The sequence below is a fragment of the Lolium rigidum genome, chromosome 1, assembly GCF_022539505.1.
Source record: "Lolium rigidum isolate FL_2022 chromosome 1, APGP_CSIRO_Lrig_0.1, whole genome shotgun sequence".
In the NCBI taxonomy this organism is placed as follows: domain Eukaryota; kingdom Viridiplantae; phylum Streptophyta; class Magnoliopsida; order Poales; family Poaceae; genus Lolium; species Lolium rigidum.
Window position 1 is genome coordinate 134,009,102 of NC_061508.1, and position 11,029 is coordinate 134,020,130.

At 42.7% G+C, this 11,029-nt stretch overlaps 1 protein-coding gene across 1 annotated transcript; it reads left to right on the top strand.

Moving 5' to 3' along the window:
• The first annotated feature begins 1,888 nt into the window (after positions 1–1,888).
• On the top strand, positions 1,889–3,772 carry LOC124682419. The gene is made up of 2 exons (XM_047217108.1): positions 1,889–1,970; positions 2,969–3,772. The coding sequence occupies exons 1-2, from the start codon at positions 1,889–1,891 to the stop codon at positions 3,544–3,546; spliced, it is 660 nt and encodes a 219-aa protein (XP_047073064.1). The 3' UTR covers positions 3,547–3,772.
• The last annotated feature ends 7,257 nt before the right edge of the window (positions 3,773–11,029 follow it).

Sequence of the window (11,029 nt, forward strand, 5' to 3'; positions counted from 1 at the left end):
TTCATTCTTTTTTATTCTTTCATTCTTTTTATTTTTATTTTCCTTTAGTTTTTGTCTCCTTTTTCATGTTTTATTCTTTTCTTAATGTTTTGTAGTAGGGATGTGTTCGGTGAGTGTTAATTTTATTTGTTCCATTCCATCTAGGTTTAATTTTTTATTCAATCGATTGTTGTGACTTATTTGCGCAGATAGTTGTGATGTGTTTCAACTAGTAAAAAAATTCTTATCCCACATGTAGGTGTGATTTGTTCCTTATGTGTGCTAAAATTCTTGTCGCATCTATAGTTGTGATTATTTTGTTCCAGTTAGTCTATAGATTTGTTCCTCATGTAGATGTGTTTTGGTCTTCGGGCGCTAAATTTTGATACTCGTTGTTTGTTCTGCGGTTGGTACGATTTTTTCCACCTTGTCCTATTTTTTGTTCCCCAAAAGTAAAACTTTGTTCTATGGTACTAGGCGCCAAATTTGTGTTCCACGGTACTTAGAAGCAGAAATTGTGGAACTGATTCCCATAAATACTAGGAATCGCTGAAATCTTCCTTAAAATCTTTATTACATTTGACAGTGTTGTTTTAAAAAAATGTGTAAACAGATATAGCGGTGACTATCATATTATGATTGAGGGACCACACTACACTGAACAATAGAAAGATTAGTTCTATTAGCCTTAGCTAGAACTAAGTTCCATTTTGTGAACAACGATACAATATTTCACGAACATCATCTCTAGTACTCCTCCAGATCCATACAAATGAAGGTCCCATGGGGTGCTATAGATTGGAGCCCAGTCTTGCTTCCTCTGTTCTAGAATGTGCGTCATAAATTTATCGAAATACGAACGTGTATACAATTAAAATGTGTCTAGATGCACTCTCGGATAAAATTGTAACACTTATTTTATAACATAGTAGTACTTTGCTTCTCAAGGGGCTTGTTTGGTTGATGCAGAGAAGACAATAAGACTCGGGGATGCAAAGATCGTGCGTTTGGAAACCTACACAAGGAGATGAACCTGATTTGCAGGAAACTTAGATCAGCTTTCAATTGACGATGTGATTATGTTCTCTTGATTGATTTCAAGCTTCCTCAAGTGCAACTCTTTAATTTTCATTTATGTTCGGAGTATTTTACATCAACTTCATAAATTTCAAACACCGTCCATATTTTCAAAATTCGTTTTTACAATAGCTTCTATCGCGTTATTTATCACAATTATCGTGTTACATAATATCATATTGTTGGTTGAAGGTTTTAAGAAACTAGCCACGATGACTTCAGCGGACTCGAGATGATGTAGTGTAAAGATACAACAAAGCATATGATTTTTTTTTTGAATTCTCAAAATCGGATTTTATATTTCTTTTAACTATTGTCGTCTTTCTTCAAAAAAAAAATCAAATGTTGCATCCTTTTATATTTAAATTGTATGACATGTGGACCCATTAAATTCTGACCTGATTCTTCCAGTTGCCTGCGGATGCTGCCTTCTTAATTTTTATTTTTGAATTCTCAAAATTGGCGTTTATATTTTGTTAACTAATGTCGTCTGTCTTCAAAAAAAATTAAGTGTTGCATCCTTTTATAATTGTATTGTATGACACGTGGACCCATTGCATTCTGACTTGCTTATTCCAGTTGGATGGCTGCCTTCTAACAGAAAATAGTCGGCGGGGGCATCTTGGGCATTCCGCATCCGCACCAACCGCAAGGCGCAGACGGAGTGAGTGATGAGTGAGGAAGAGAGCAGAGTGAGCTCAGAAGAAACTCGAGAAAGCCTTTAAGAAAGCGAGAGCTGGCGGCAGATCGAACGGAAACACACACTCTGGAGTCCAGCTCTCGCGCCCACCCTCGAGCCCAGATCTCGCGCGCGCCCCTGGTGAGTGAGGCAATGGCGCTCTCCGCTCGGCCGCTGCTGGCCTCCGCGCTCCTCGCGCTCCTCCTCGCCGCCGCCTCGGCCGCCGACAGCAAGAGTACGTCTCCTGTGCCATCTCACAGCCTTGCACGATCGGTTTGTTCTCTATCGGTGCAGCGTGCTGCATTTCCTCAATTTCTGTTTTTACTACTCGAGCGCGTTCCGGTTGCCGACCGGGTGTTTGGACTTCGGATCTGAGCTATCGGGGTAGACTGGAGCATGTGTAAGTGTAAGTTGTAACTGTACTGGGATCCCATCATTGGGACAATTGGGTTGTGTGGATCGCCGTATTTCTGTGTCTGTGCAATGAGCCAGTGACGCATTGTCTTTCTTCTAGGATTCGGAGATAGCTTCACTGTATGCCGAATTTGACTGATTACCCCCTTGATGATAAAATTGGAAACTAAATCCTTAGGCATCAGAGTATGGTCACTGTCCTTGGCACATGTAGCTTCCTACTTCGATGCACAGATTACTTTCTTCAGCATCTATCACCAATCAGTTCAGTTGTTAGACTCCTGTGAGTTTTGATATGGTAGCTGTAGCGTGTAGTTGGGTAGGTGCAAGCCTCTTTGAGTTGTTGACTTTTGTACATTTCCTGTGAGTGTCGGTGAGTTAAATTCTAAGGTGGGCTGGCCATTTTTACTGTATCTTGAAATGCCCTCTTTTGGTTGTGCACTGAGACTGAGGTTCTACTAATTGTTCTCGAAATCTGTCCACGAGTCTTTACAAGTTCCGGTTTGTATGAAATTAACACTTAACTGTCGTTATTTCACTCATATATGCATCACTTAAGACACTAACCATTATACTTACATTGCTTCTTTTCGTCCGTGGAGCTTCCTCAAATGTCAGTGGTGTATGCAATTCACCAAGCAATTAATGCAAGTAAATATAACTGCTAGTCTCCTGCATTATGATGTGAAGCCTCAAATCCATCAGCTCACATCTGAATATTGTCTATTTTTAGATTGTTTTCACCACCTCTTGCACAATGGAATACTGGATCTCGTAGGTTTTTTCTCGATTTTGATCCTCAAATTATCTTGTTTTCAGATAACCCTGCCGATGAGCTTGTGACCTTGATCAACGCCAACCGCACCGCCAGCAAGGCACCTAGCCTTGCTGATAATCAAGGTCTTGGATGCATTGCTCTGCAGTACATTAAAGCATATAAGGGTGAATGCGACCAGGTGGGTGAAAACAAGAAACCTGTCGATTCCAGTTTCACCGACACATTTGCCCCAAACTGTGGTGTTCAAGCTACAACTCTTGCCAAGATCACTGGGAGGCTTCTGGCGTGCCAGCCCGCCTACCCGCCTCCAGCTCAGGCCTTTGGCATGCTGATTTCTGATGCAAGGAGGCTTGAGATATTGCATAGCAAGAACCACACACAGGTGGGGGCGGCTGTCACTGGCACTTCTGGTACAGGGCCGTATTTTTGGTGTGTCTTGTTCAGCGATGGGAAGCCAAACTCCACCTTCACGGTAGAAGGGGGAGTTCCCAAGACAGCCCACCCTGGATGCTTTAGCGGCAACAATGACGAGTGCAGTGGCGCCATTTCGACTGGCGTGAGTACATGGAAACTGGTGTCAGCCATTATTTTTTCTCTGTTTGGCGTCTTTACTTTGTGAGCTCGAATTGAAATGCTATGGTGCGCCATTCTTTTGCGGATTTTCAGATCTGGTAGAACACACAATTGTTGCGGTGCTTGTATTTTACCACACTCCCTTTGCTCGTTATAGCTGGTGATTTCTGTCAGGACCTAAAAGAATCATGGTTTTGAGCATTTGGGAGAACGAGTTACCTGTGTTGTATGTAATCTCTGGATTTTCGCAGTAGTCATAATCTTATTACAGTCTCTACATGGCTTCTTAATGTGATTTCAACAAAAAAAATGCTTTGTAGTGTGACAGAAAGATCCTTTAAGATGTAGTACCTTCGTTTCAGAATATAAAACGTTTTGGATAGGTTACTAGCCGACCCAAAACGTATTATATTCTTAAACAGAGGTAATAATTTTTTTTTTCAGAATGAGCCCCTTTGAGTATTCAGATGAAATGTTACTTTTTTTTTGACATGGATGAAACATGTTACTGTGTGGTCAAAATGAGATACTTTTATTTTTCAGAATGTTACTGTGTGGTCAAAATGAGATACTTTTATTTTTCAGAATGATTACTCTGTTGTAAATGATGATTCACATTCAATAGTTATGTCATGCTTGTTTGACATTTTTTTTCCTATGCCTTTACACAATTTTTACTGACTAGCATTGAGTTGGATGTTGGCCTCTTTCTTTTTTGAGAAACCCCAAGTACATCTTAAATTTACACACGCAGACATCATCATCGCAAGCACACACTCACACTGTCTACTGAAGATACCAGCCATGGAGCTTCGAGATCGATGAAGTCAGGGATGTCGCCTCCTACTTTTGGGAGACATACAATGACATCAAACCCGGTGTTTTATCCTCGTTGAGCTGGGGGTGACCATCCAGCTTACCATGTAGCCACGGGTTGGTTCTCTTTGGTTACTCGTATTTCCATTTTGACGAACCAAACGAGATATAATGATGGTACAAACCAAACCAGATCTAATAGTAGTACAGTAATATGTGGATATTGATCCTGCCACCGGAAAAAATCATTTCAAAATGTCAAAAAATTCGAACGAAAATTTTCACGCTTACGTATCGACATTGTATGTGTTCCCCTCGAGTTTTGCGAAAAACAGATTTTTTTTTATTTGTGTGAAAAAGACAAAAAAACGTCACATAGACCACTTTTTTTACACCAAAATTCATCTTCTTTACACATGACACTGAAAATGTTGGTTTTCCGTGAAACAATTTTGTGAGGGTGTAGAATTTCAAGATGTAACCATTAAATGTTGTGTCCAAAATTTTCAACATTTTCAAAGTGTATTTAAGACAAAATTTAAAAACTGGCAGCATATGCTCCCGGGTGACAAAACACCACTCCCGATTGATGATCCCATTGGAAAGCGTTCACTATTTACTCTATTAACATCCAGGTGAAGTTCTGGCAGAAAAAACATCCGTGTAAACAGGAAAAATATGTAGACATAATGTGGATTCATAAATCTCGAATACTACCTCCGTTTTAAGGAATAATGCGTCCTCGTTTTTCGTGATTTTTGTTTGACCAAGAATTACTTCAAATATATAAAGATTGTCTGTATGAAATTAGCATCATCAGAAAGTGCTTTTCAGTATAAATCCAACTATACTAATTACATATAATATAATTAAGATTTTATTGCTTAATTTTATAGTCAAAGTTCGTCTTGAAATGCGTGCATGCCTTATTCCTTAAAACGAAGGTAGTATCAAACAATGTGTCTTTATTAATTAAATATACAATAACTGACTATTCTAGACAAAACAGATAGTTATACTGAAAGAACATTTCCCGCCCTTTTGGGTTTTGTGTGTTTGACGTCAACACTATGTATATTTTTATGTATGTTGATGTAGACAGGTACAAGCTATCAAAAATTATGTTGGATCGGTGAATTGCTTTAGCTGTTCTGAAGTTCTGCAGTTTTTATGTGACTGGCGGAAGTTCCGGCCCCAGCAGGCGGAAGTTCCGCCCTGGCTTATTCAGCAGAAGCTCCCCAGCGCAGTTTGGCCACAGCTCTTTTCTTCCTGACCGGAAGTTCCGGTGAAGTTGGCCGGAAGTTCCGGTCGGCGGAACTTCCGCCCAACTTCCGGGCAAGTTCCGGAAATGCGGTTTTGTGGCTCAGTATAGTCCAGTAAGGTTTTCGGGCAATTCCGGAACTTGGCCGGAACTTGGCCGGAACTTCCGGTCACCGGAAGTTCCGCCCAAGTTCCGCCCCTTCTTTTGCTTTGCAGGAATTTTATCAGAAGCGGAACTTCCGGCCCAGACGGCCGGTACTTCCGGTGGAAGCCGGAACTTCCGACCATCCTGGCCGGAACTTCCGGTGTAAGTGAATTTCGTCCCCAATGGTCAGATCTGAAAGCTCCACCCATATAAATAGCTTTCTTCTCCAAAGGGATAAGTTGCTCAATCATTGCAAGAAAAATCTGCCAAGCTTCACCACCATTAGAGCCACCTCAAGAACACAAGATTTGCAAGATCTCCTTCCTCCCCCAACCAAAGCTCTTGATCTTTGGAGATTCGAAGGAGAAGACACCGATCTACATCCTCACCGAAGCGTTCTTCATTTCCCCCTCACTTGTTTGAGGGATCTCATGCTAGTGTTCCTATTTGGTTCCCTAGTTGATTTGTTGTTGATTGTTGTATTGTTACAGATTTGGGAGCCTCCAATTTGGTTGTGGATGTGTGCCCCAAGAACTTTGTAAAGGCCCGGTTTCCGCCTCGAGGAAATCCCTTAGTGGAAGTGGGCTAGGCCTTCGTGGCGTTGCTCACGGGAGATCCGAGTGAAGCCTTCGTGGCTGTTGGTTTGGCTTGCGTAGCAACCACACTCCTCCAAACGTAGACGTACCTTCTTGCAAAGGAAGGGAACTACGGGAATCATCTCCGTGTCATCGCGTGCTCCACTCTCGGTTACCTCTATCCCACTCTATCTCCTATTGCATAGCTATATCTTGCTTAGTTGATATCCTTGTCATATAGGTGTATTCACTTAGTTGCATATCTAGAGAATTTACCTTTGTGTCAAGCCTAAGTTGAAAAAGAACTAAAAATTGGTTAGCACCTATTCACCCCCCCTCTAGGTGCGGCATACGATCCTTTCAATTGGTATCAGAGCCTCGGCTCTTATTTCGGGCTTAACCGCCTAAGAGTATGCCGGACGAGGAGTCCTCGGAAGGGGCCGCCAAGACGGTCTCCATGGAAGACTTCAATTCGTTGAAGTCCTCCATGGAAGCCCAAATGGAAAGCATGAAAAAGATGATTGCCGAGCTTTTGGCTCCGGCCCGTCCCAAGGCTCCTAGTGTAGAGGTAAAAGACACGGGTGCGTTAGATGAGGGAGAGGCTTCGGACTTACCCTCATCTACCAAACCCATGGAAGGTGATAACTTAAACACTATCACATCTCCTAGGGGAACTAGTGGAGGTGAAAGCTACAATCGAGTAGCTCCACCTTTCCTATCTCCCGATATACCGGTTCCCCATCCCCATTTGAACATTCGGGCGACCCACCTAAGTTTTCTATTGATAATTTCGATACTTGGCAATTTGAGTTCCGCTCTCATGTTTGTAGTGCCTCCAATGAACTATGGAGAATCATCTTGGAGGGCTTCAAGACATACAACCCCGACAAGTTGACTAGAAGAGAAGCGATTGATAGTCAACTCAACAACACCACCTTACACATGATTCAAACTAGTGTGGGGACACCGGAATTGCATCGTGTCCGGAACTACACCACCGCCAAGGAAGCTTGGGATGGCTTGGCCGCTAGTTGCATTGGAAGTGAGAGCACAAGGAGGAACAAGTATAATGCTCTTAAGAATAAAGCCGAAGGGTTCATGAGGCTACCGGATGAAGATCATGAAGTCATGTATGGAAGACTTCTCACCGTTGCCGATGCCTTCCGGCTTATTGGTGCCACCCACATCAATGACACTTGGATCAAGGAGAAGTACATTGAATGCATGATGCCATTTGTACCCATTGATGTCAAGACTCTTGTGGGGAGGGAATGCTATTCCTCTCTCACCTCTCAACAAGTCGTGCACGAGATGCAAGCTCTCAAGGTGCTTGAGGAAACCTCTCATGATTCTCGCAATCGTGCTCTTGGGATGGCAAAAGGTTCCAACCTTGCCTTGGTGGTCAACTCCGTTGAAGAAGTGATTCCTCAAGAATCTTATAGGGCATCTTGGAGTATGTCCTATCCGGAAGATTTGCAATGCCACTACCATGATCACATGGCCTTCCATGCAAAATCCTTTTGGATTGATCCCTCCAAGGCCAAGGAAGACAACATCAAGAGGAACAACAAAAGTGGGTTCACTAGCTTTGGTCCAAAGACAAGATCATGCTACAATTGTGATGGCAAGCGCCACTTCATTGCCGAATGCCCCTATGAGAATAGAGAACTTCATAATGGGAGGCTCATTCCCAAGGACAAGAGCAAAGACACAAAGGGCAAATATTCAAAAGCCCCCAACAAGAAGTTCTACAACAACAACAAGACCAAGAAGGGCAAGAGGCCCTCAAGAGTTGTGCTAGTAACAAGGGAAGAATATTCATCCGATGAAGTTGAAAGTTCTAGTGGTGATGAAGATGAAGAAAGCTCAAAGGAATTGGCCGCCATCGTCACCACCAACATACCCTCTTCATCTCTCTTTGAATCTCCCAATGAGAACCCTCATATCAAGAATGCACATTGCTTCATGGCAAGATCCTCCTTGGACACACCTATTGTGCTATCAACTCAAGAAGAGTATACCTCCGGAGATGATGATGTTGATGATGAAGAAGATGCAACCTCTAATGGATTGGTCGCTCTTGCCTCCCTCTCCACTAACTCTTCATCACCAAGTGAATCCCCCAATGAGGTCATTCATGTGGAGGAAGAAAGTTGCCTCATGGCTCAATCCTCCGAGGTATCATCTCCTAGTCCCTCTATGCCTAACATATCTAGTGATCTAGGGGTTGATGATGCTAGTCTAAAAGTGAAACAAGAAATGCTAGATTTTGATGATTTCATTCTCAACCTACAAGGTAACACTAAAAAGCATGTTTCAAACCTCATGGTTCGTTTAGCTCAACAAAGTGATATGCTTGAGAAAAAGGGTCAAATAGAGAGAGAAGACTCTCTCGAAATCCATGCTCTTAAAAATGCTCTTGAGGAAAGTCAAGAAACTATAGCTTCTCTTGAGGAGAGGCTAGAAACTCTTGAAGAGCCTCAAGATAAAATTAACAAGCTCACTAAAGCTAGAGATCTTGCTAGGGCTAAGTCTAAAGTGCTTAAAAAGGAAAAGGCCAAATTTGAGGTTGATCATGAGAAACTTGTGAAGGATCTAGATGAACTAGACAAAGCTCACAAAGCTTTGAAGAGTGAATTCACTCTCCTATCCAAATCCTATGAGCAACTTCAAATTAGGCTTGCTTCATATGATGTGCCTAGTTCCTCTACTCCTCTATGTGATCATGCAAATATTGTTGAGGAAAATGCTAGGTTGAAGGATGAACTTGCTAAGGCCTCCTCTCCCTAAAGTAAACTTTCTTTGGATGATCTTTTGAGTAAGCAAAGATCAAACAATGGGAAGGAGGGCCTTGGTTATAATGCCAAGGCAAAGAAGGCAAACAAGCAAAAGGCAAGCCCGCACAAGAGAAGAAGAAAGACGTCACTAATGGTGAAGCCTCCAAGGGCAAAACCATGAATGATGATGATGCGGGAACTGCTAACCCTCACTATGTTTTATTTAAAGATTATTATGGTGATGTTTATGCTAAATATGTTGGCCCATATGATGGTTATGTTGCTTGGTCTATTTGGGTCCCAAAGACCCTTGTTGCTAACAAAAGAGGACCCATTGCGAAATGGGTACCTAAATCCAAGAATTGATCTCATGTAGGACTATGCACCGGAGGTTCAAAATGGGTACTTGATAGTGGATGTACAAGTCATATGACCGGCGGCAAGAACCTCGTCAAGGAGTTGAGGCCTAATATAAATGATATCACCGTCTCCTTTGGCGATAATTCTACATCCGAGGTATTGGGTTTTGGCAAGGTTGTGGTTGCACACAACATTACTCTTGTGGATGTCATGCTTGTCAAAACCCTTGGTTACAATTTGCTTTCCGTTTCCGCCCTTGGCAAGATGGGTTTCGCCGTCTTTATTGATAATGATATTGTGGTCCTCTTGTGGAGCAAGACTCTAAAAGTCGCTTTCGTTGGGTATCGCGAACACAACTTATATGTGGTGGACTTTTCGGGGACCACCACGACAAGTGCGATGTGCCTATTCGGAAAGGCGGACGTGGGTTGGTTGTGGCATCGCCGCCTAGCCCATGTCAACATGAGAACTTTGCAAAGTCTTCACAAGGGGAACCATATTGTGGGACTAATGGAAAATGTGTCTTTTGCCAAAGATCGTGTTTGTAGGGCTTGTGTTGAAGGCAAAATGCATGACTCTCCGCATCCAAGCAAGACCATTATCTCTTCCAAGAGGATCTTGGAGCTCCTTCATGTGGATCTCTTTGGTCCCGTTACTCATGCAAGTCTTGGTGCGAAGAAACATTGCTTGGTGATTGTCGATGACTACTCAAGATACACTTGGGTCTACTTTCTCAAGACGAAAGATGAGACTCAACAAATATTCATTGACTTTGCTACCGAGGTGCAACGCCAACACAACCTCCTCATTATGGCAATAAGAAGTGACAACGGCTCCGAGTTCAAGAACTACACACTCAATGATTTTCTTAGTGATGAGGGGATTCGTCATCAATATTCCGCTGCTTACACCCCTCAACAAAATGGTGTTGCGGAGAGGAAGAACCGGACTCTTATGGATATGGCAAGGTCTATGATGGCGGAGTATAAATCCCGCTATAACTTTTGGGCCGAAGCCATCTCCACCGCTTGTCACTCCTCCAACCGGCTCTATCTCCGCAAGGGCTTGAACAAGACTCCATATGAAATACTCACCAGGAACAAGCCTAATATCTCATACTTCAAGGTGTTCGGGTGTAAGTGTTTCTACAAAATCAAAGGAGTTCGTTTATCTAAATTCGCTCCTAAAGCTTTGGAGGGTATATTTGTTGGTTACGGTGCCGAGTCTCACACTTATAGAATCTTTGATATAGCCTCCGGGATTATCATTGAATCTTGTAGTGTGAGGTTCGAAGAAAATGATGGCTCCCAAGTGGGGCAAGTTGATGTTTGTGCAGGTGATGAAATACCTCAAGATGCCATAGTAAGAATGGGTGTGGGATTTTTCCGCCCCATTGAGGGACACGGTGTGGCGTCTCGGGAAGAACTATGCTCTACCACGGTGGAGCCCTCATCTTCTCAACATCAACAAACCCTACCTAGTGAAGCAAATGATGCACCAACCCAAGAACAAGAACAAGACCCTCCCTCTTATGTGCAAGATCAAGGACAAGATCAAGGTCAAGATCAACCAATCATTCATAATGGCTCCAATGAG